Genomic DNA, 27243 nt, shown 5'->3' with positions numbered 1-27243 from the left:
TCAAAAACCTACGGAGGAACATTATTAGAGTCACATTTTTATCCATTTATTAGTGCAATAGAATGGCATAGGGAAACCCATTGTTTTATTTTTCAAATCATTTCTATTATCATTATACGTGCTTCATGAATCATTCTGTACCTGAAGATTGTTAATTTCTACATACATTTATGTAGTTTTATTTATATAAAGATCTCTACCAATGTGGTCGCATTTTCATTTTTTTATGATCAATTTTCTTAATTTTAATTATTTATTATTTATATTTTAACTATCAACGGTTAAACAATATCCAATACCGATCCAAAAGCTTCTTAAACATTAAAAAATAGTTTATAATAAATGAAAACAGATTAATATTCCTCCATCTTTCTCAACTCGTCTAATTATTTTTCTGAAATATCGTACTCTAGCGAAGGTGTGATAATTTAAAGGGTAAACTACACATTTAGTACCTAAACTATAAACTATCAATTTTAGTTCATTTTAATACCTAAACTTTCAATTTTTTCAAAATCATACCTAATGTTTAGTTTTTGTTTCATTTTAGTACCCGTCGTTTAAAACTTAACGCGTTTAGTACCTAAACTATTAGTTTTGATCTATTTTAGTACTCAAACTTTCAATTTATTTCAAAATTTAACATTAAATTTTGAACGGAATACTAAAATGAAATAAAAACTAAACTTTAGGTATGATTTTAAAAATTTTGAAAGTGTAGATACTTTACCCTAACTTAAATTGTCACAACTGTTGGAGTTTGCCCTTTGGGCCGCATTTGGGCTTTCACTAATAAAAGTCGTAAACTTTTTTAAGAGTAAACTTGACCCGAACCCGATTACTCAAACTGATTTACTGGACCCAATACCCGATATTAACCTAAATATGATAATCAAATTTGATATGATACCCGGTCCATACCCGATCCGAACCGTACCAACCCAAAATTTAGCGAAACTAAAAGTAACTCGAACTGAAACTAAAATTAACCCAATCAAAATTTAACCCTACCCAAAAGTAACCCAAACATAAATTAATCCAAACTGAATAATAAATTAATTTAAATAAACTTGATAATTTATTAAAAATATTATATTTATAATAAAAATAATAGAAATTCTACTTATGTTATTACAAAAGAGGAATATAAAATAATTTAATTGTAAGATTGAATACAATAATAAATAAAGTTTACTTATCTTACTTGTAATAAAAATATTAGATTTATAATAAATAATAATAAAAAACAACTAAAATAAAGGAAATAATATTATATTTATAATAAAAATAATATAAAGTTTACTTATATTATGACTAAAACTTAACAAATAAAAAAATTATGTATTATTTTTAAAAATTTAATAAAAATTTAAATTTATAATTAGAAATAAAAAAAATTAATAAAATAATTATTTCTTTATCAAATAGTTCTCATTATAAACTTTTCATATAAGATCAATATAAAAGTTTAATAACAAATTCTAGCATGCATTATTAGATCATATTTGTGTCAAATTATTGATTTTTCATCTCTAAATGTTGGTTATTCAAAATACTAAACGATTGAGAATTGAAATTAGACCTAAATGATAAGATAACAAACAAGAAGGCATTTTTTACAAGAACATATAAATAATTCTATATATACTTGATTAGACTCATAATTAATTCAACTCGAACTGAACTGATCTTAAGATTGACCTAAACCGAAAATCAACCAATTTGATATTGACTCGACCCAAAATCTAACAGATTTGATATTGACTCGACCCAAAAATCAACCTATCTGATGTTGATCTAAACTGAAAAATAACAGATCCGAAAATCACCGACCCGAAAATTTACCTGACTCGATAACCAACCTGACCCGATAACCGACCCGATCCGATTTACCGTACACCCGAACTAGATCCAAACTAGATCCGATCTGACGCGAACAAAATTAAACTGAATATAATCTATACCCAAAATAACCCGAGGGGCATGCCCGTTTGCCACCTCTATATATAACATGGACAATGCAAAGCAAACTTAGAAACGTAGCCTAATCACAAAGTGTTGCCAACGACGACCAACAGTTTCAGTATATGCTTGCATAAAACTATAATAACAGACCATTTACGATTTAAAAACATTACACGTTTATAGTTCCACTGCCATATATATCAGTAAAGGGCAACCCAATCCACCAAAAAAGAAAAAGAAGAAAAACGGTTGACTCAGATACTCACAATTAGGGAATATTTATCACTCAAAATTTTAAGCAACCAAGATGGTATCCAATATACTACTGTTGCTTACGCTCTCGAGGGCGCTGACTTTGGCAGGCATTTGCACTTCCACTCTGCAGTTTAAACAAAACCCATGCATTAAACAAATCATAGCAAATAAACTTATAGAATGGGTTATAAAGCCCCCATGCCCCGAGCAAACATATGGCACACCATCTAATCATATAGACTCAATTAACTCGATGCAGGAAATATTCAACAAATAAAATTATATTTGAGAAACAAGCTATGTTAAAGACCTTCAAGTGCGAAATATGGGATCAATGAAGTGTTAACGAGTTATTATTAACCTTCTTTTTGCCCTTATTATCTTCTCCCTCATCTTCCTCATCTCGTCCTCACGCCCATCTTCATTCTCGTCATCATCTTCATTATCACTGTCAAAATCACCTTCTAAGGCATCATATTCATTCCCCTGAACAGCTTCCCCCGTAAACCATGATACCACATGGGGAATTAATTTGTCCCGAATCTCCGAGCTACACAAACAATCCAACATTTCATTTGAGAAACAAAAAAATGTGATGGCACGAAAACATAAGCAAAATAGTGAAATCTCACTTGCAACATAATTTTCTTCACATTTTAATAAGCTATAAACTAGAATTCTCACTAACATTTTCCCAATTTGCATCCCTTACAGAGCTTCAATGACAGTTCTTTTCAGAGAAAAATGATTTTATGCTCAAAATAGCAATAAACGAAGAGTATTAATATGCTACACTGACCTTACACTAGCAACACTAACTAAAAAAAGTACCCTGGTAAGATAGTAACAAAAAAATGCATTTTCTAAATAGTTATAGCTCGCACTAAAAGAGACATCATAGACTCGCCCAATGTTACAGTCATGTTCCATCCGATCCTGAAGCTCCTCAGCCTGTAGATAGATATATCAAAGGAACAAAGAATGCACACATGGAATTATTAAGTTGGCCTTCCTATTCCAAAAGAAAATTTCAGACTTACAAGATCATCATCAATATCACCATCATCATCAGGGATCTGAGGAGGGTTGAAGAAGTTCAAGAAACTTCCACAATTTTCAGTTTTCGTAATGGACTTGGCATTCTTAGATCCTTTCTTGGGTTTCTTTTTCAGGACCTTCTGTGTCAGGCATTTCCCGGTATACCATTCAATCTTCATTCTACAAATTACCCTAAATTTTAAGGTATGTGCAGAAGGATAACCCAAAAATTTCTCAGTAGAAAAGCATATATTAACTCACCCAATCGCTTTCTCCAAAATGGGATCATTTTCATCATCAACCATGTGATAAGTTTTAGTCAGGACAGAGTTCTTAAAATAAGGGTTAGAATCAAAGAAAAATTCCAACTTGAAACCCTTAGGATCATCAATTCTGCTCCACTTGATATCTTTAAGATACTTGAGAGCCCCTTTATCCTGCTCTGTAATCTGTATCAGAAAAGATTAAATCATAACACACATTTTCAATGAAAAAATAGATCTTATTACACAAAGAACTACACGACTCACGTACCTCCTCAGCCAAAACTTCATTCATTTTCATTGCAGTGAGCCAAAAGTCAGGCACTCCTTTTCTGCATTTAAGGTTAGGTCAAATCATCTCAAGAATAATGCATTGATACAATTTCAGAAACATTGAATGAGTCAACCAAGATTTAATACCTTCTACACTTCCATCCCCTTCTTTGTCTATCACAGCTGCATTTGTCTCTCCTTCAACCTTCGCTCTACCATTCACAATTTCATACCTCTGCATTTTCAATTATGAGAAGAAAGAATCAAGTTAAAGAGGAAGGCTCGTATAATCTGCCAAGAAATATGCATGTGAATAAACTGATGTTCATGAAACAAGAAACAGCATAATATAAAAAGTTTTGGGTATAATATAATGAAGCATTAATGTCCAAAAAAGAATCCCACAGACCTTCGTATAAAGTGGTTCATAAAGTTTCTGATACGTGGCCTCCAATGCAGCTCTCTCCCTAGAAAACTTTTTCTCCAGTGCATCATGTTCACTCTGCAAAATGAATATGTAAAAAACTTAACTTGAAACCAAACATATAGCCCAATACTCCAAACAATTGTCTGAGAAAAATGTCAGCCTTCCAATATTGTTAAACATCAGCATTTTCATCCAAATCTCATCACTACAAGTGTTAAAGACCGAGTGAAAACAGAGGTAGAAAATTCATACAAAGAAATCTGGTTTCAAATTCAAGGAAAGTTTATAGTAAAAGTATAAAAGAAAACAGAAGGATAGAGAAGCTTGAATATAGAATGAAGTAGATAGTTCTACATGGTATGGACTATGGATGAGTTGTGCTTCCTATCAGGTGTTCATGTATTAGTAAATCCATTTTTTTTATAGGAAATAGGCCTCATTAAAAACCCCCTTCATATCCTACATGTTATAACAGTAACATAAAGGACATAGGAAGGAGGAAAAGAGCACCTCTGAATTTTATTACTCTGCATCATAATGTACAACCAACTCCTAATAATATACTGCTTTACATAAGATTTACACACATGATACAAACAGCAGCAGTATAACCAGAACCCTAACCTCCTGCTAAAACACCCTAACCGAAATAATATAAGACAGAAAACACAAAAGGACTGAAAACAGTATTCCCTACATATATGGAAACAATTCCAACACCTCAACACAACCACCACAAGACAAATAATCAGTCTATCCCATCTCTAGCCAATTTGTCAGCTTCCCAGTTGACAGCCCTCATGATCTGCCTTAAATAAATATCCATCCCTTTAACCACAATAGAAACCCAAAAATCAACCTATACCAGCTATTGCTAATTCATCCGCTTCCCAATTTGAAGCTCTCGAAATATGCCTTATGATAATACCCTTCCTTTCCACACGAGTAGCTATATCCCTCACCAAGGATTTAAACAAAGAAGTATTAAGATCCGGATTTTTAATCCACTTTAGAGCATTAGTCGAATCCGATTCCAAAATAATCCTCTGACTTGGAATGTAACCAACTCCCTCGAAAAAAATCAACCCTCGTTTGATCGCCAAAAGCTTTGCAAGTAAAGGAGGACCACCCCTACCTTCTCTGAAAACTCCCCAAGCACCGAACCACTACCATCCCTAATCAATCCTCCTATTCCCCCCTTATCCCAACCTTTGACCATTGCACCATCTACATTTACTTTTAAAAACCCTTATGGAGGAGGACTCCACCTAGAAGAAGAAGGAGTCCTCTTTTTCAGATTACCATTCAAGTCTGCTAGTTTTAAATCCCCCATCAAGGAATCGAAAGGAATATGGACATCCTTAAATGAAGTTCCAAACCAAGAAGCAATTCTGAATCTTGTAATGAAGAACAACAGCGCAGAATCAACCTTCCCTTGCTGGAAAATCACCTCATTCCTACATTTCCAAACCGACCACAACACAGCCCTAGGGATAAACTTCCATATGAGAATCTCGGAACTAGCTCATCCCACGCAATTAAGAATTCCATCAACTTGGCCGGGATCACAAAGCAAACATTCCAGTACTTTAAAAACTTGACCCACAAGTCCCACACCACATCACAGTGCAGGAACAAATGTGATACCGACTCATTACACTTCCTGCACAAAGCACACAGAGTCTTCCACCCCAGTAACTCCTCTCTCCAGCAGTTCCTCCTTCACCGCTACTCTATGATGAGCAAGTTGCCAAACAAAGGTTTCCACTCGTGGTGGAGCTACCCCCTTCCAAACATATCTTTCTCAATTACCTTCTACTTCATCATTACCCTCTCTATCAAAATACAATTGCATGCATGATTTTGCTGTAAAACAACCCTCACCAGTTCCCAACCAAATCCAACAATCACCCTCAACTAATGACAGTGAGGAACTGTTCAAGAGAGAGATAAGCTGCAGCCACTGCTCAACCTCCCAATCCACCAGATTCCTTCTTGTTTGAATATCCTAAACCCCACCCGAATCATTATACAATCTGAATTCTGCAACCTTCCCCCCTTGTTATCGACAGAGCAAATACCCTTGGAAACCTATCTTTCAGAGGAACCGTACCCAACCAAACATCATGCCAAAACTGCACTGTTTCTCCATTTCCAGCTCTAACACACAAATATTTCCTAAAACAATCCCCAAATGCATCACTTGAAAAGTTCTTAACAACTCCTCTCCAAATCCAAGAAGTGCGTGTTGTCCAAGTATTCCAGATCATCATTAAATTTGGATCCATATTGTTTACACAACAGGCCACTGTTTTCCACCAAGAGGATTTTTCTGCAGCAAATTTCCACGCCTACTTCCCCATAAGAGCCATGTTTAATAGCAACAGATTTGGAATCCCCAAACCCCCCCAACTTCTTTGGCTTACACACCAATTCCCATTTGACCCAATGGATGTTCTTTTTTTCTGTCGATCCCCCCCCATAGAAAAGATGCCATGATAGAATTTAATTTGTTGATAACACTAATAGGGATCCTAAAAATAGAAAGGTAATAAATTGGAAGCGAGCAAAATACAAATTTAACCAAAATTGCACTTTCAGCCAATGATAAAGACTTTGCCTTCCAACCAGCCAAACTGTTATGAAACTTTTGTACCACCGGTTCCCATAAGGAAAAAGAATTCCTCTTAGCCCCTAACGGTAAACCTAAATACTCTGATGGAAAAGCTCCTCTTACACAACCTATTTCCTTGGCCCAAGAAGCTAACTCCTCCTCCCCCACATTGATTCCAAAAATTATGCTCATATTCAGATTCAACTTCAGCCCCACCAACAATTCATAAATTAAAAGCACCCTTCTAATATTCACCAAATCATGAGTAGAAGCCTTGCTAAAAATTATTAAGTCATCCGCAAATTGCAAATGTGATAACATGAAAGAACGATCCATCGAGCCTAATTCAAAACCCGAAAACAGCCCTTTGTTCACTGCTTTCACCAACATTAGATGTAACAATTCACCTCCCAAATTGAACAACATAGGAGATAATGAATAGCCCTGTCTTAATCCTCTAGTAGTGTATATCTCTCTGTAGGTGTGCCATTTACCAAAATCGAAATGGAAGCTGTTGAGATACACTTGTACATCCAAGAACTCCATCTATCTCCAAACCCCATTTTGCTCATTATTTTCACCAAAATCCTCCAATCAACCGAATCATAGGCTCTCTTGAAATCCACCTTAAAAACAACTCCCTTCAATCCTTTTTTTCTCCAACACTCAATGCCTTCATTTGCTATAAACGAGCATTCCAAAATGTGTCTCCCCGGTACAAATGAAAATTGTGATGGACTAATAACTTCACTAATACACAAGCTTAACCTTCTCGCTAGTACTTTTGAAAGAATTTTGTAGAAACCCCCAACTAGGCTAATTGGCCTAAAATCTTCTAACCCCTCCAGATTGGCCTTCTTAGGAATAAGAGAGAGGAAAGAGTGGTTGGTTTCCTTATCCCAGTCCTTACCCTCATAAAATTCCTTAAAAAACAGCAGCAGAACTTCCTTCAAACTTGACCAGAACTTCTTGAAAAAACCTAAATTCAGCCCATCCGGGCCAGGTGCTTTGTTACTATCCGAGTTAACAATTACACCCTAAATTTCCTCTTTAGAAAAAGGCTTCTCAAGAGCCATTCTCTTCTGTTCCGAGAGTTGTAAAAAATCCAGGTCCAGCTCCTCCACTTCCAATGTATTTTCCTAATTAAACAACCCCTTGAAAAAATGCACCACTGAAGTTTTAATTAATTTTGGATCTGAAATGTCTTCATTGTCTACTTTGATGGATTTGATACCATTTCTCCTTCCTCTACCTCTCGCACATTGGTGGAAAAATCTAGTATTCTTATCCCCATCCAAACTCCATTTCAATCTTGACTTTTGTAGCCAACTCGATTCCTCTTTTTTATACAAGTCCCACAGCTCTCTCTTTGCTTCCACCAAGTTCTTCATAGAAATCATGGGAAGACCTTGTTGCAACTGAAGTTACTTCTCATGAATTTCTTTCTCCAACCTATTTATTCTCCCAGAAATCTCTAAATACCCATTCCTAGACCATCTCTTCACTGCTTCCTGCACTCCTATTAGTACGGTAGAGATCGGTTATCTATTCTCCACTCTACATAGCTTGTGCAACTCTCCCTCCATCATCTTACAAAACCCATCCTCTTCCATGACATAGTTAAATAATTTAAACGGTTTCGGGCCCCAATTCCATCCTTTATTTTCCAGCAAGATGTTGTTATGATCTGAAACAGACCTTTCTAGGAGTTTTTGTGTTATCATGGGGAACACTGATAAAAAACTTTGATCCACTAGGAATCGATCTAGCCTTTCATAAGTTGGAATTTCTCTATTGTTGCACCATGTAAATCGACCTCCAACCATAGGCAAATCCACTTGATTAGCTTTGCTCACAAATTCTCTGAAAGCAAACATTGAAGCTAAATTCACTGCACCTCCAATCTTCTCCTCCTGTGACATAACCACGTTGAAGTCCTCTCCAAGATAGACTGGACTGTCTAAATTTTCCAAAAATAAAAGCAGCTCCCCAAAGAACGCCTTTTTTGAATCCACACTCAGTCCATACACATTTATGAACCATCAAGACCCTAGTACCTCATCAATAACACCCTTAATTGCTACAAATATCCTGTGAATGCTCACCTATATTATATCATATAGTTCTTAGCTCATGACATGCATTCATAGATCATAAGGTCGTAAACATGCACAGCAGCAAGGTAATTGATTCATTCTAGCTTATTTCCTTTGATTTACATTGTTTTCTTTGCACATATAGGTACATGGAAGCTAGGCACACATTGGGGAAGCTTGTTGGAATATTTGGCATATTATGGCAACTCACAATTAGCTCACAAGCTTCATGGCAGCTCATGGAACACAATGGAAAGCTCAAATCAGCTGGAGGAGCTAAAGGCTAGCTAAACCCAGCTAGGTGGACTATTTTAAGCTAAGTTGATGAAATTGACCAAGTGACCAGTTGAAGATAACTAAAAGAGATACTAAGGAACCAAGGAGGGCTCGGCTGGAACAACAACTCATAACAGCCTAACTTGCTTGCTAGCTACATATACGCCTATGTTAGCTTGGGGAAGAACTCATACACGTCCAAAGGATATGTACATGATCAACCTTTATCCCATGCACAAGGCTACACCACAAGGATACACCACAAGGCTCCCTAGAACTCCCATGTGCATGCCCATGTGATCAGCAAGCATATGCTATACGTGTGACCCTCCTAGGCGCGCCAAACACCAAAGGACTTCACCATTCGGCCAAGGCACATAATCATTCACTTTGGCGCCAACTTGAAGGGATTCAAGCATTATTCGGCCAAGGCTTATGACTCCTCATTTCAACCGAATCAACACCTATGCTTTCATTATAATTCTTCAATTAATTATGTACTTTCAAATAGATACAAGGGTTGGTCGAACCATTATGTACCCATTTGGCTATGTCTCTTTAATTCTATAAATAGGCTATTCATATTCATTTGTAAATACCCTTTTCATGTAATTTAAAAGTGAGATTATTCTCTTTTCTCAAGTCCTTGGTTATTTTTATCGACTTATGAAGTAAATCTATACTTGTGGCGTCAACCCCTATTTTCCATTGATACTTGTGGTTCCTATCTCTTTATAGATAATAGGTCTAAGTCCTTTTCTACCACCCCTTTGAAAGATTTGTAAGGATGGGTCTTTGCTCCATATAGCATTGGTTATTATTTGGTCTTTCTAAGATACTATCTTCACCATCCTTTTGTTTCATAAACCAAACCATAGCCAAACACCTTAAAACATCTTCTGCAACTCTGATTGATTAAATAACATTCCATTTCACTTTTACATTTACTACCAAGCCCTCTATTAGAGTCATTCACTTATTGCATGTTGTTTTGCTTCCTTCCTAGATCCACAATCAATTAAGGTACAAGTACCTTACATCATAACTATATAGTTTATTAATATAAATTATATAGTTTAAATATAAATAAATATATATATATATATATATATATAAACTATATATACATATAAAGCATATATACATATATAATAATATAAAGTATAAGTATATTATATATATATATATAGTCTAATTATAAAGTATATAAGTATATAAAGTATATATACATATATAATACTATAAAGTATAAGTATATTATATACATATAAAAAGTATAATTATAAAGACTAAAGTATATAAGCATATAATATAAAGTATATATATAATATATAAGTATTAAATATAAGTATATAAGTATATATATAAACTATAAAGTTTTAGTATATAATAAAGTATATAAGTATATATATAAACTATAAAGTATATATATATATATATATATATAAAGTTTTAGTATATAATATAAACTATAAGTATATATATATAAACTATAAAGTATATAATATAAAGTATTAATGTATATAATATAAAGTATATAAGTATATAAACTATATAGTATAAAAGTATATACACATATAAAGTATAAGTATATAAACTATATAATATAAAAGTATATATACATATAAAGTATAAGTATATATATATATATAAAGTTTTAGTATATAATGTAAAGTATTAAATTATATAATATAAAATATATAAGTATATATATATATATATATAAGTTATAAGTATTAAATTATTAAAGTATATACTACAAAGTATAAGTTATAATATATATATATATATTAAAGTATATACTATAAAGTATTAAACTATATAATATAAGTATTAAATATAAAATATTAAAGTATATCATATAAAGTATTAAAGTATATAAATATAAATATAAATATATAATATAAAGTATTAAACTATATAATATAAATATACAATATAAAGTATTAAAGTATATAAATATAGAATTATATATATCAAATTATAAAATTCGTAGGATCAAATTAAAATAAAATAAAATTTTAAAGCTTAAATTAATACATTATATAGTTATACATATTAAGCCTTGATGTCCTTAATGGTTCACTTAGATTGATGACATGACATAATAGGAACCATTGAATTAAGAGATTTGCCTATACATTTAGGTGGTGTTTGTTTTTGCAGAGGTAAAAGGTATGCAGTCTGCGGACCATATCTGCAGGCATCTGCAGCATAAGAGGTGGACCAAAAGTCTGCAGTCTGCAAGAAGAAGATTGTTTGTTTTTTAACGTATGCAGACTGCTAAAATAAACTGAAATATAAATAAACTGATTTTTTAAACTTAAAAGAGTTTTGCAATGCTGAGATTTAAATAATTTTAGTTTTACAATAATGAAATTTAAATAATTCATACAACTACAATAATAATTTTTTTAGAAAAACAAACATCACCTTATTAATTCTATTATAAGTCTCACATAATCACATGCATTATTAGTTTTATAAGTTTTATAGAATAAAATTTATAAATGATCATTAAATTATATGATTTTTTAAATATGCAATTATGTAATACTTTTAATTTTTTTAAATATATATTCATATTTTTTTTATAATTATATGATATTTTTAGAAAATATTTTTAAATTTATCAAATTATTTTATGATTATTTTTTATTTAATGGTGATTATATTTTAAAATTTTAAAAACATAATTTATAATTTTTTATATTTTAAAATCTTAATTATCAAATAATGAAATCATTTTTTATTAAGCAATGTGGTTTAAATACTTACATTTTGTATAAAAAGTTTAAATATAATTTAAAAATAAAAAATCCAAAAAAATATTATATTTAAACTTAAATCAAAATAATTAAAATAAATATAAAATTTTAATAATATATAAAATAATTTATATGATATAAAATTAAATATCTATAATATAATATTAAAAAATTAATATTTAATTTATTTAAAAAATTAATATTAAAATTAATATCTATAATATAATATTAAAAATTAATATTTAATTTATTTAAAAATTAATATTTAATTTATTTAAAAATTAATATTAAAATTAAAATCAAATATAATATAAAATGAAATATAAAATCTCTTTGAAGAGGTTAGAAGACGTCTGCAGACATAAGACCACGTCTGCGTCGCGCAGACCACGCGCAGACGTTAGAAGAGCTTATGTCTTCTAAAAAACAAACGGTCTACGAAGTCCAATGTCTGCGCGGCGCAGACATAAGAGCTTTACATATCTTACACAGTAAAATAAATACCACCTTAGCCATTCTAAAAAGTTGTATCACATTAAATGTTTTGTCCCCTTTCAAATTTCAAAGCAAAACCCCTTCCCATACATCTTTTCAAAACTGACGGCTAGGAGTAGTTTTTAGGGTTTTTCCTTTTTTTTTTGTATTTTATTATTCTTTAATTATTTATTTATAATGCACATATTAGTAATACATGTGAGTTTGTATATTAGGCCAGTGTAAAACAAATATAATGGACTTACACTAATGCAAATTGACCTATTTTTTTAGTTTTGTTATTTATTTATTTAACAAAATAAATGGGTTTGTACCACTAACTTATTATGCAACTATTATTTAAAAACTATATAATATATACAAACTATATAACATGCAATGTAAAACACACTAGTTATTTAACGGCAAAACTTTCGAGATAATGTTCTGGAAAAAATTAATTCACGAGATAAAGCACTCCCAAGATTAATTGCTCAAATAAGGTGAAATCCACAGTGTTGGCCGTAGGTCGTCATGCCTTCCGGGCGACCTACTAGGTCGCCATGTCTTCCCGGCGAGCTACAAGAGATTGCATGTGCCATGCACGTCCCAACACGCTAGGCATTCGAGGCCATCCGAACGAGCTATGCGAGGGCAACCGAGCAAGCTATGCGAGGGAATCCGAGGGAAGCCGAGCGAGGGTAGGTCGCCCGGAGTGCATGGCGACCTACAAGGTCGCCCGGAGGGCATGGCGACCTACAAGGTCGCCCGGAGGGCATGGCGACCTATGTGTTGGGACGTGCATGTGCCATGCAACCTCTCTGTTTGAGCAAGGGTAGGTCGCCCGGAGTGTATGGCGACCTACGGCCAACACTGTGGATTTCACCCTATTTGAGCAATTAATCTTGGGAGTGCCTTAGCTCGTGAATTAATTTCTTTCAGAATATTATCTCGAAAGTTTTGCCGTTATTTAACTATCTAACATGAAATGCAACATGAAATGCAATTCAGCATGAATTAATATGGAATGTCACATGGAATGCCACATGAATTAATATGCATCTATTGTTATCTAATATCTAACACATGTAATTATTTAATATGCAATGCAACTAATACTATAATATCTAATATATGCAACTATACTAATATGTAACCTACCTTATGCAAAAAATGGAACCATATGATGAAATACATTTAACATCCAAACTATATTATATGTACTAACTATATATCATATACTATATATTACAAACAACCACGTGTCACCACCCGATAAAATGGGTGATGAAATTATCAATATGAATTAATCTTTTATATTATGTTTTATATATGTTATAATTGGTAGATAAATTTTCTTTACATAAATTAAACTATATAATTTACATTTAAAATAATTTTATTGATCATGTTTAATGCCAATAATTTATTCTAACTTGTAATCATTATAATTAATTTAATTAATAATGTTCAATACATAAATTATTTAATAAAATAAAATTAATTATTATATTGAGGATTTATAACATAAGAATGATAATATAATTATTATAATTAATATTTTATTATAACATTTAAAAATTAATCATATTAATTGTATGATTTATTATAAAATTAAAATCTCACAATTTTATTAAAATCTTATAATTTCATCAATGATAATATAAGTCAGGTAAATGTCAAGTTAGGTAAATGTCATATCTGGTCAATAACAAGTCAGATCATTTACAGGTCATGTTGAAAACAAGTCGGGTAATACCAGGTATTTACCAGGTCAATATTGGGTTCATGTTCATATCAGTCGGATGCAGTTCGGGTTTGGGTATCATATTTTCAGTTCAATTCGGGTTCATGTCGTTCTCAAGTAGAGTGCAGATCCACAATTTTCAGGTCCAACTCGGATACAGGTCAACACCAGTTCCAACTCGAGTCAGTTTCGGGTCGTCACAACACATGTCAAAAACAGTTTCGACTCGAGTCAGTTTCAGCCGGTTTTGCAGGTCGGGCCAGCTTTTTACACCTCTAGAGCGAGCTACGAAGTGGATATGTTAGCTGGACCCACATATAATTTTTAATTTTAATTTTACTTTTTTTAAAGAAAAATTATTTCATGGTTCCGATTCATGGTCCTAATAAATGATAAATTTTAAAATAATTTCTAAATAACCTCCCACTATTTATATGTAGAACTAAGATAATGATTCACTTTGTGAAAAAATGAGATAAAAAATTATTATTAGTTAGGACCACAGATGAGGTTGTGAGTTAATACTATCTAATAATTTTTCCTTTTTTTAGACATATACACGTACAATTATATCCATTTATAAGAATAAATTATATAATAAGATGATAGGGACACATTTAAGATGAAATATTAGGAGTAGATATTTATTAAGCAAGTTATTAACTTCGAGTTATTTTTATGTAAAAAAATTTTGTTGGGAGATTCATCTACCAAAGTTAGGTGTGCGATGCGGGTCGGCCGGATTAGTCAAAATTTGCCTTTGAACCGAAAGGGTAACAAAAAAATAGATGATTAAAAGTTTTCAGTTGATATATTCTCTCTCGTTAAGTTGTGGGTTCAATATTCATTGGGAACAAAAATTCTCTTTTTCCTTGAGTCATTGGACTAAAGGAAGTGTTGATCTTTATCGAGTTTTTGGTTTCGAGCAACTGCATTAAGTTATGGTTGTGATCGCATTTCGGGCTTGTTGTATTTATTGAAATTGTAGATATAGAAGATATTATTATAGTCAATGCGGGTATTGCGATAATACAATAATGATTTCGGACAGTATCACTATCATTATATAATAATTGCCATTTCGACAGTGGTCTTCTATTTAAATCCCTGATCTACGCATTCAAACATGTATACCATACATAGAGATGATCACGGGTTGGATTAATTTGGGTTTTTTTTATCTACTCTGATCTAAAAAATCATATACCCAACCCAATCTAACTCAAAGAGCATATTTCTTTTACTCGAACTTGTCAACCCAAATTTTCATACTATAAATCTAATTTGATCCAATCCGATTAGACTCGACATAAAATAAAGACCTAATTAAAAAAAACATAGAGACGAGGTATTATAGCAATTTCGATCTTCAAGGTTATTCAGCCTGTTACTATAATGTCGTATTAGGTTTGAATTTGTTATTACACTCGAATCAAGCCATATGATCTCAGAAGGTAGTATCACATAAACGAAAGCTGACAGTCAGAAATAACTTGTTTTTGTCACTGTCTCAATCAATTATTACAAGAACAAAGGAATGTGCCAATGAGAGATTTGCTTCCCAGGAAGTTCAAATGTATTACAGAAGGCAATATACCTTCACTAGAAACCGGTGGTTTTCATGTTCATATCCTAAACCAAGAAAACATTTGCACATGACTCCGTAAACACCGTTGTCTCGACGTGCTTCTACCGACTGATTTCATGTGTCTACTTCTGCATATCATGCACGAGTGTATATATATATATAGTTATATACACACGCATATGACATATCTACAGAGATTTTATCTGCAATAATTTGCGACTATGCCAAGCTTTTACCTAAAGGTGTGCTGTGTATTTGTACAACTTCACCCTCAAAAAATCGAAACAAACGGTTGTGAACTCAAATCCTGTTTAATTCATGCACTTGTGATGTGTTCCATTAGCTGCAAATGACTTCTACAGAGAGTTTCTTCATGATATTAGGACATGGATCTCCTCCGAACATTTCGGGTGCTACTGTCACTGAGCAGAAGTTTTGCCCGACGCAGAGCTGCAAGGATGAAGTGATGTAAGTCGATATGTACCAAGCAATGAAACAAAGAGCTCTTAAAAGAACACTAAACTGCAGAGGCAGAGTTTGCTACTGATATCATCTTCGGAAATCGTATATCCGAAGGATTGAACATAAACATACCCTATTAAAAGCATCATAAGAATGGAGAGTGTGACAGCTTCCTTGACTGTAGCTTCCACATTCCCCTTCCGGAGTTCCGAAGCTGGCGAACTTTACGGCTGAGATTTTCTGTCCCGCGTCGCACTCTAAATGAACTTTTGGCCTTAAGGCTTTGTCAACTTTACCGGAGGCTTGCATCTGATAATTCATTAGGGTTGGTTGCCACTCATGGATATCAGCACAAACACTGTTGGTTTCCCTCGAAACCAAAGAGATCCCGTTTGGGTCCCCGCCCCATTCTTCAAACACAACCAACAAGTTGCCTGTAGGGTTGAGCCATGAACGAGGAACATGATACCTAAACGTTATAGTATAAGACCACAAGTCAGTTTATCGACGATTCCTCGCTTTTAAAGAGCAACTTTAAGCAGATTAGTCAGTTTCCTTACCATCTTTGAGAAGCCTCTCCACAATTAGTTCTACATTTGTTCTCATCGTAATATCCGGCATAATTACAGACGCTGCAATTTCCAGTTGCTTTATACGCTGGCCAGTGGCGTCCAATACTCTGTCCGTTTATCCAAATCTGACCTTTTCCCATACTTCTCATATCTAAAGCCAACGGAGCATTTCCAGCTGGAGCATTGAAAGTTGTCTGCAAAATCAAAGAATGTCAACAGACACGAACTGACACCGGCATTCACATGTTTGGTTGTATTTTGAGATACTTACTTTGTACCATGTCAGTGGCTGCCTTTGTGCCACTAACGACGCTTGTGTCCACTCCACGGTCGAACTACCACTTAGCGAATGAAGATTCAATGCTTCTCCCTTGAGGCCAACCTGCAAGGGAAAAATTACCAAATAACTCTCTAGCAGTCTAGCACACCTCGACAACTCGAGAATAAATACGAAGCAAATAAAAGACCTTGTAAGTCCATTTTTGCCATGAGAGATCTTTCCTCCCTTCATTGAGACCGTTCAATGTAACTGGACCAAGCACACCAGCATTCCATGTCTCGAAATGTGGACCCACGTTCTGCATTCAAACCAAAAAATCAATGGTTTATACATAAATTCCACTGTCACAAAGCTGGAAACAAAGATAGAGAGCGCATACCGGGAGGCCAACAGCAATACTTAGAAGTGAAATTTTATTGATACCAGCTCTCAAATTAACACCTTGGCTGAGTGTTAGTTTCGGGAATTCGAGACTTCCATAAGAACTTCCTGGCGAAATCAACCAGAGTCGAAAGCCAAGAATTTAACATTATATTTCCAGTTATCATCTGAAGTGGTTCAAAAGCACATTAGAACGAACAATGAGCTGACCTGACAGTCGACCGTTGACGAAAACATGCAGAGCATGGCCAGCTGATAAGACAGTAAGAACCGGAGATTTTCCGTTCTTGAAGAATTCTTCACTGGGGTCAATCTCAATGCTGGTGATGGAAAGTACGTATGAAGCATTAGAAACTCGATTGCGGATAACGGAAAGAAATTCGATAGAAGATAGATTTGTTCATAAATAAAAGAATTATTGCTTTGCAAAAACTTAGTTGAATAAAGAAAGAAGAGATTTCTCTTCACTACTTACTCAGTTGTATACCACAAATAGTCGGTCAAGTCTCGGGTTGTATTTATCTGCTCCAACAGCCCAACCATGGTGAACGAACTGTCAACATCAGAAGCTGACTCTTCAGTATATGCTTGCCAAGAGAACCCTCCATGCATCGGAACGGGAACCATTTTCTTCTGTGCAATTTGGGCACCAACCTGTATGAAAAGTTTCTTATCAATGTCAAAATTGTACTTATCTTGCACGATTGACAGAAGAAGAAAAATCTTTCTTACCCTCGCAGTGTTATACACGGTATGCTTGCAGTCGGGAAGAATGCTGACAGACCAAGGCGGCAGGTTATAGTGCATGTCCCTAAAGGCAACTTTTACAAATGAATTTGGGTCATAATTTGCAAGGAAGGCGGCACAACCTCCGGATGTATATTTGAACACATGAGCCTGTATGTTTAGAATGGAATTTATATTTAAGTCTTGCATACACAACAATCGAAAGTAGGATCGAGGTTCTTAGAAATAAGTCATAATAACCTCCTGACGAGTTCCAAGTTGCATCAGTGTGGGATCTCCAGATACTAAAGCTGGCTCACAGAGCTTTATTGCTCTATGCAAATCTTTCAAATGGCCCCACTTGGGTTGCCTCAAAAGTCCTGCAAGACAAGAACCGGTTCTCCTTCAATTCGACCTGAAGGGCCTAATCCCTAAACTATACTTTCACACTCGATATGAATGCTAAAAGGCATAGAATGTACAGTTCAAAGCAAGTAGACAAAATAAATTAGAAGATGCATAGCAAACTTGGAAAACAATGCACAATTGATACTTTGAACGTACCGTATTCATCAAGAGGAGCATCGTAATCATAGCTTGTAGCAATGAAAGGACCCCCAGCAGTTCGGCCAAAATTTGTTCCTCCATGATACTTGTGACACGAAAGACAAGCATATGAAGCACATTCATCCAGTGGTTGAACTTGGTAAATTGAAAGGAAAAAAGAACATAAAAATTAATTCGATTACCATATAGTAATTAATGAAAGACCCTCCTTTTTGTATAAACCTTGCAACTGAAAATGCCATGTCTTCAGCAGGTCTATAAGGGACTGCCCCTCCAAACTCGGTATACCTACACCATAAAAAATAAAAGAATCGAATTTCATCAGGAGACGCCTATATTTCTTTCGAGCAAGAGATAACTGAAAAAAGACATCTTTTGGAGACAAAAGAAGGCTTACCAGCCAGTCCAGGCTTCAGTCCACATTTTTGGCTTGTAGGCCTTGTTAGGCGAAAAGTAGTCACAATAGAAACCATTACAGGTGTTAATCTGTTGGAAGTAAAAAAAATGTTACGAATCCTCAGAATGAATTGAAAAAAAAACGCATCCCCTACAGCAGCACGTAAGTTCAAATGTGTGCAACACTAAATGATGAAAGGAACATGGCCATCCAGTCCAACACAAATAAAATATATACACAAGAAACAGCAAAGCTGAGCCATGTGCAATGACAAATAATATATCATTTAAACTAAGACTAAGACAATTAGGCAACACACTGTTTACTAGCAATTAAACAAGAAAATAATGTATGCATTCCAACAAATAGGACTCGGAAAGAGCAAAACTGAGCCATGTGTAACGAGAAATGGTATATAATTTAAACTATGACTTTAACATGTAGACGACACACCATTCAATAGCAATTATACTAAAGAAGACCAAACATGTCATGATGGCCATCAAGATTGGATATAGAACATGACAAGATAAATATGCATAGTATACTTACAATAGGATCAGGTGCATCATCTTGCTTGCACATGATCCATGGGACATCAGTGCCTAGATCCACAGCCATTTTAGCTGCCCAATCACTGTAAGCTTTAGCAGGTGCACCGAGTTCGTATTCCACAGGCCCATATTCATTTTCAATCTGTCAAAAGAAGAGATTATAACTACACATAAAATAGATGGCTAATATCCATATCTTAAACCAAGAGAACTTAGAACTGAGTGCCAGATCTACAAACATAGAACCAAGTGCCAGATCTACCTGAGATAGAATAATAGGACCTCCTTGAGACTCAAACAGCCTTTCTGCTTTCATCATATCCACAATCAATTTTGTAAATCTTTGCATTTGAGCCTTCATCATAGCAATACAGTAAGTATATTGGTTACTCAAAAATAAATTCCAGAACAGAAAAGAATATTAATGAATCCAGTTAAACTTTGAATGGACAACCGGAATCGGCTTACCTTGAAAGGTCCATTGTCTGTTCTGAAATTGATACCGGGAATGTACTTCAACCAAACAGGAAAACCCCTGAAAAATTAAATAAAACTCATTGCTTGAACCATACACTTCGCTGTGAAACCCTAACTATTTTTGGAAAATATAATATTTTAGCATTACCCAAAGTTCCACTCAGCACAGACATAAGGACCAATCCTCAGATGAACATAGAGGCCTGCTTGCTTCGCCAGCTTGATAAATTTGACCAAATCATAGTTGCCTTCGAAATAATACTGAAGTAACAGAAAAATGGAAAGTAAATTTCAGAAATATTTTATGCCACCTGCTCCATAAACCAAGGTATAATCTTTTATTTTTTTTGGGAAAAAATATGTTGCTCTTTAATTACTTTTCCAGGAGCAGGCTCATGGCCATTCCAGAAAACATATGTCTGAATAACATCTAGCCCTCCTTCTTTAGCTTTCTCTATAAGATCTGGCCACATCTGTAACACAAAGGACCGAAGTTTAGGTACATTTTCTTAAGAACAAAACACCATACTACATTAACAGAAGAAATGCATCAAAATGCTATAAAAACTATGACTTTTGGTGAAATAAAAGAGACCAAAGAAAATGAAGTTAAGAAGTTCACCTCAGGTGAGCTTCTTGGGTAGTGAATGGATCCAGAAATAAGGATCCGTCTTTGGCCATTAATGATGATAGCTCTGTTGTCATATGAAACAGAAGAAGAAACTGAACAAACCCAGGAAGCTAATAGAACAACCAACAAAGCATTCCACATTACAGGAAGCTTGGAGTTTGAACCCATGGCCATGGCAAAAAAAATAAGAACAAATGACAATTTGCTTACACAAAGCAATGCCCTTTTTTTGCCTAAAGGGAAAATATTGAAGATCAAATAGAAGGAAAAAAAAGAGAGGAAGAGGGACAAAAGGCAGAAGAAAACAAGTAGCTGCTAGCTGGTTAAGTGTTTGAGTGTCCAATTAAAAATAATTTTTTCCTTTCCCTTTAATGAGAGACAGTAAAGAGGAAAATAGAGCGAAAGCCGTATAATATAGTTGGTTGTTTGAGCTTTATTCTTTTCTTTTTTTGCAAAGAGAGAGCTTGCAGCTTCATTTTTATTATACAATGATGTCTAAAGCCATTGGAGGCTTTGAATGTGAAATGTCTGACCCCTTTAGAAGCCTTTTTACCCCCACTCTTCCGCCATGTTCTTTCGCTTTAACTCGAACAAAATAAAGGTATGTTATCAAAATAATGGTAATAGTAAAAGTAAATACGATCAACATAAAAAATATTACAATCCTAATTTAAATCTACTTTAATCCTTGAAGCCATTTCCTTCTTTGTTTCTTCGAAAATTATGGCTGTAAGTTTCCTTAACCAAAATTATTGTTGTCAGTTAAAAGAGATGATTCAGTCTGGGTTGATTACAGTTGTTTTGGATCAAATTTCAATTATGATGTCAATCTAAATTTAAACTGGATATAGATTTTTTTTGGACAAGAACTGAATACTGAATATATAATTTTAACTTAAAAAGTCGAATTAATTATATCGTTAGAATTGTTAGTAGGTTTCTCTCTTGATAAATAGTAAGACATAATTATTATTATTATAAGTATATTGTTATATTAGTTATTATTTGAATATTGGACATAAAATTAATGAATACATATATAAATTATTTTATACTCTTCTTTAATGATTCTTGAATATTATCTTTAAAATATTTTTATTCATATGTGTAGGACTGTAAATGAGACGAGATAGATCGTGAGTTATTCAGGATCGACTCAATCAAAGCTCGATAAACAATCGACTCGAATGTATTCGACTCGAGTTCTTAACGAGTCAAAATGAGCTACTTAATACTTCACTCGAAAAGCTCGTGAGCAGCTCGAAAATAAAATATATTAAGATTTTTTTTAAATAAATTATTAATAATATTAAATTTATGTGTTGATTTTTTTCAAGAAAATACAGTATACAATTTTCATGTATTTAAGGTCCATGTTTGAGTTTGAGGCATTAATCAAGTCAAGTTTAAGATTTTTTTTTCATTTTGAGCCTTTTTTAGCTTCAGTTCATGATTTCGATTTCGAATCGAACTTGAAAATTTTAGGCTCTCGAGTTTTTGAGTCGAGTCGAGTTAAACTCCATTTCAGAGTCTTCGAGTCGAGCTCGACTCGGCTGGTTACAACCCTACATATGTGATTAAATCTAATGATGTATTAAAATTTCAATTTGTTTTTAAAATTTAAAAGTATGATAATTGAACTTAAGTACGGTATCCGAAAAATAATCATTAAATATTATAAAGTCGTTGGATGTTATTATTAAGAGAAAATAACATCAGTGACCAAAAATGCCTTATAATATACGATTTTAACCAATTTTTTTTGGATTTGCCAAAATGACCAACTAAATCGCAATGCGACCGATAATTCGCAACGCGATCTCCGGTATCGCAAATCAGTTTCCAGATTCGCAACGCGATTCTGACTATCGCATTGCGATTTTCCAAATTCGCGTTGCGATTTTCCTAAATCGCAATGCGAATACGTAAATCGCAATGCGAATACGTAAATCGCAATGCGAATCTGACTATCGCAATGCGATTTACATAGCGCCATTCGTATCCAACGCGTATTTTTTTTCAAATTCCAAACACGAATATATTAATATATCGGAACACTGAACCGTCCACAATATATCACGTAATCGCAACTCATAACCTAAAACCCTAAATCACAACTCAGTCTCATCTCCATCTCTCACTCTCTAAGGTGACATCCGTCCCCATCTCCGACGAAATCAGTCCCCATCTCCGACGATATCAGTCTCCATCTCCGACGAAATCATTCACGGTCAGAAATGGAAAATCAACCAAATCAACCACCGATGGTTAGTTTTTTTAATTATTTTTATTTTGAAATTTTTGCATTATTATTAGGTTTTTCATATTGAAATTGATGATAAGTTTACTGGTATTTTCAATAATAGATTAACCATTTCACTTAGATTGCTTATTAAATTCATTCGATTGCTGCCAATACTGCTAAACTGTTTAGTCTTTAACCCTGTGAAGTTAGTATTTGTCTTTGTTTTGTCTTTTGGTTGAAGTAATGCAATCCATTCAAGTTTCTTTCAATTTTAGTATTTGAAACCGAGAATGACTATCGCAATGCGATTCTGTCGTTGCGATTTTCATTTTACGTTGCAATTCTTGCGTTGCGATAGTCATTTTCGTGTTGCGATTTTCATTTCGCGTTGCGATAGTCAAATTCGCGTTGCGATAGTCATTTTCATGTTGCGATAGTCATTTCCGTGTTGCGATTTTCATTTTCCTGTTGCGATTTTAAGTTTCAGAAACTATTCTTCTTCTGCAAATTGAAACTTGAATGAATTGCATTACTTCAACCAAAAAACAAAGACAAATACTAAATTCATAGTGTTGCAAATTTAAGTTTGAAGAATAAACTACTACTCTTTATGTTTATTGTTCTTGTTATATCTTCACAGTGTAGTTTTTGGTATATCTAACTTGGTATTTTATTGTTTTTGCAGAACTTTTATTCGACTCAATTGACCTTAAGAAATAAAGTAAGCCTGGCCAAAACAATTGTGTCGAAGCTTTCACCTGCACAAAGAAAAATATTTGAGGATACTTGCTTCGGGCCATGGCTGAAAGTACAACATTCGGGTGGAGATGCTATGTTGACCCATCTGTTTCTTCAAACCATGACTAGCGATCTACCAGAGACTATACAACGTCATGATGAAGAGATATGGTTTGATTTTCCACCGGCGTATACGTGTTTTAGGTGGGAGGAGTTTTGCTTAATCACCGGTCTACGATTCGGACACGATGATGTAGATCGGTACACTAGACATATTACCCGCCTATCATGGTTTTCTCAGGTTTTTCCTGAGCTGTCGAATTTACACGTGGAAGACTTGACGAGATTATTGAATAAGAAAGATGGTTTTACTCGGATGGATGACGTCGATGTTGTCCGAGTATACCTTCTAATACTTTTGCAAGCCGACTTTTTAGGCAGAGAGGCCCGACAACCTATTCCTAATGATCTAATTAAATTGGTAGAGGACCTAAATGCATGGAACCTGTTTCTGTGAGGTTCGTATCTATGGAAAGCTATATGGAATAAGTTGTCGTCTACCTTTGATGATCGGAAAAGTTTGCGTGGCGATGGTTCCAAATACACTTTGTCAGGCTTTATTTGGGCCTTTAAGGTAATAATTTTTATATAATGTTTCCAAAATTATAATTAATTCTTTAACAATTACTAATGTTTGTTATTATATTGTTTGTAGATTTGGATATTTGAGGCATTTCCCGCCATGCAGACATATGCATTAAAAACTTCTAATGATATTCCTAGGGCTATTTCCTGGAAGAGGAAACAGTCTTTGCAGCAATGGGAAGATTTACTACCGTATACTACAATAAATAATGTAAGTTAATACAAATACTACCATATGTTTATAAACAAGTTATTACTAGTACAAGTTTAACTTTTTTTGAGCTTTTATATTGTTAGGAGGCCAACACTCAATTACAGAGGCTGACACCCACGGAAGCTGAGCTTGCCACTGATTGGTGGCAAGCTAGTAAGCATTTTTTTGATGGCACGGATGATGAGCAGTCACCACTTCGAGAGCCATCACCTCACCCAGAGCCATCACCTGATCGACCCGAATATACACCTCCACAACGAGAGTAATCACCTATTCTGTCACATCATCGAGCCTCTTCTCAACCATCACCTCATGATAGGCGACCGACAAAGATGCCACCACGTTTATCTCCCTGTTCTCCACCTCCACCTCCACCTCCACGGGATGAGTTAGGGGAGTTACGTAAGTCAATGCCTTGCGTGAGGAGGTCGGTACTTTACGCGATGACAATGGTGCATGGCGTGTTGAGGTGTCTACTTTACGTGGTGAGGTAGCAGCTCTACGTGAGATTGTAGCATCGTTGCAGAACGAGGTTCATACTCTACGTAACGAGGTAAGTTTAATATTTTTCATATTTAACTTGATGATAAATTTACTCGTAACTTCACTTAGATTGCTTAGTAAATTCATTCGGTTGCTGCCAATACTGTTTAACTGTTTATTCTTTAACCCTGTGAAGTTAGTATTTGTTTTTTGTTATCTTTTGGTTGAAGTAATGCAATCCATTCAAGTTTCAATTTGCAGAAGAAGAATAGTTTACTATCGCAATGCGAAAATGACTATCGCAACGCGAAAATGACTATCGCAACGAGAAAATCGCAACAACAAAATCGTAACGCGAAAATGACTATTGCAATGCGAAAATGACTATCGCAACGAAAGAATCGCAATGCGAAATGAAAATCGCATTACGATTCTCTCGTTGCGATAGTCATTTTCACGTTGCGATAGTCATTTTCGCGTTGCGATAGTCATTTTCGCGCATTGCGATTCTCTTGTTGCGATAGTCATTTTCGCATTGCGATAGTCATTTCTGCGTTGCGATAGTCATTTCCGCGTTGCGATAGTCATTTTCGCGTTGCGATAGTCATTTCCGTGTTGCGATAGTCATTTTCGCGTTGCGATTTTAAGTTTCAGATTCTATTCTTCTTCTGCAAATTGAAAATTGAATGAATTGCATTACTTCAACCAAAAGACAAATACTAACTTCACAGTGTTGAAAATTTAAGTTTCAAGAATAAACTACTACTCTTTATGTTGTCATTAAACCTGCACTAAACCTATATGTTATCCTTTTAAATGTTTATATAAGTGCTTACTTCTGGAATGTTATCTGATGCATTTTGTGAACAATGATATAATAATGACTTGGGAGAATACCGTGCAAGTTTGAAATATATTTGTCTTTGTTTTCACTGTTTAATATCATGTCTGTTTATTTACTGATTTATGTATTAATTTATTTTTAGCGGCTCGCTAAGGTGGATGCTCTACGTCGGGTTTTTCTTGCAAGACGGAGTTCACGCATCAGATGGCGTGCACGTGCCATTACGTCTCCGTTCACCCCAATAGTGCAAAAAATCCGTAAGAAAAAGCCCGACTCACCTGTCATCGTTCAAGAGGCCTCCCCTATGGTTCAAGAGGCCCCTATCATCCCTCAAGAGTCCCCTCCCACCGTTCAAGAGGCCACTGTCATCGTTGAAGAGGTCCCTCCCAACATTCTAGAGCCCGATTCACACTGCGTAATATATCGAATTATTGAGAAGCCCCCTCAAGTGCCGGACATGATGGATGACTGTTGGCTTTCGTATAAGTTACCAGCCAGTACCATTCCGACAGATGAAGTGGAGAGGAAACAACTACCAGAAACAATTCTGGATAATACCCTTTGGGCTAAGACCGCAATTGATTTTTATCTACATGAGCGGAGCCAAGGGTATTACGCTGACATATATAAACTCAACGATGATATGCATTTGTTGATTGAACGGTCTTAGTGGGGTGTATTATTAGGGGTTGAAGATAATGACTATTTCGATGGGGGGGTAAGTCTTATATTTCTTCTTATATTTCAGTTTGATTATTTTTTTTTAAAATTTATGTAATTCACTAATATATGTCTTTTTTTGTAAAACAGCATATTGATGCATGGGTGACACGTCTTCTAATTGTAAGGAAATTGAAGAAAAATATAAAAAAAACGCGATATACAATTATGCCGACGTCTTTTCACGTAGTTCACTTGAAGAATCAACGACATGAATCATATGTGTTGGCTAATGGACAAGCTAAACTTTATCCTACATGGTGGGAGGTCGATAAGGTTAGTATTTATTTGTTTAAATATTTTAAAGGTGTTTATAAATAAGTGCGCAATTTGAATTATTACATTTCGATGCAGGTGTTTATCCCTGTTTTGGAACGTACTCATTAGCTTCTCGTCGAGCTTCAGCTCCTATCCCTAAAGACAATAGTATATGACAGCATGATAAATTACATATCATTGTCTGATTTGAGAGATATTATTAAGGGATGGAGCTCTCATTTGGCTAAATTCTTGGATGCAATTA

The 27243-nt window shown here is 34.3% G+C and overlaps 1 protein-coding gene and 1 pseudogene across 1 annotated transcript; both read right to left on the bottom strand.

Moving 5' to 3' along the window:
* Positions 1-2259: 2259 nt before the first annotated feature.
* LOC120193284 lies at positions 2260-5440 on the bottom strand (annotated as a pseudogene).
* A 10232-nt stretch (positions 5441-15672) lies between these two features.
* Positions 15673-21173, bottom strand: LOC120193264 (beta-galactosidase 1-like). The gene is made up of 19 exons (XM_039195803.1): positions 20823-21173; positions 20578-20673; positions 20349-20461; positions 20192-20258; positions 19986-20078; positions 19722-19865; positions 19170-19258; positions 18955-19060; positions 18770-18857; positions 18467-18585; positions 18212-18376; positions 17955-18133; positions 17690-17799; positions 17478-17587; positions 17286-17396; positions 17090-17200; positions 16807-17012; positions 16379-16715; positions 15673-16234 (listed from the first exon to the last, which is right to left on the bottom strand). The coding sequence occupies exons 1-19, from the start codon at positions 21003-21005 to the stop codon at positions 16124-16126; spliced, it is 2538 nt and encodes an 845-aa protein (XP_039051734.1). The 5' UTR covers positions 21006-21173; the 3' UTR covers positions 15673-16123.
* Positions 21174-27243: the final 6070 nt, after the last annotated feature.

The sequence above is a fragment of the Hibiscus syriacus genome, unplaced genomic scaffold (assembly GCF_006381635.1).
Source record: "Hibiscus syriacus cultivar Baekdansim isolate YM2019G1 unplaced genomic scaffold, ASM638163v2 tig00116994_pilon, whole genome shotgun sequence".
NCBI lineage: Eukaryota > Viridiplantae > Streptophyta > Magnoliopsida > Malvales > Malvaceae > Hibiscus > Hibiscus syriacus.
This window is presented reverse-complemented; position numbering and strand designations above follow the sequence as displayed.

Coding starts and splice junctions, on each gene's coding strand:
- LOC120193264 (XM_039195803.1), bottom strand. CDS start 21,005: ATGGCCATGGGTTCAAACTCCAAGCTTCCTGTAATGTGGAATGCTTTG. Junction 20,259..20,348: donor TGTGCTGAGTGGAACTTTGG/GTAATGCTAAAA, acceptor TTAATTTTTCAG/GGGTTTTCCTGTTTGGTTGA. Junction 18,586..18,769: donor TGCTCCTCTTGATGAATACG/GTACGTTCAAAG, acceptor CTTGTCTTGCAG/GACTTTTGAGGCAACCCAAG.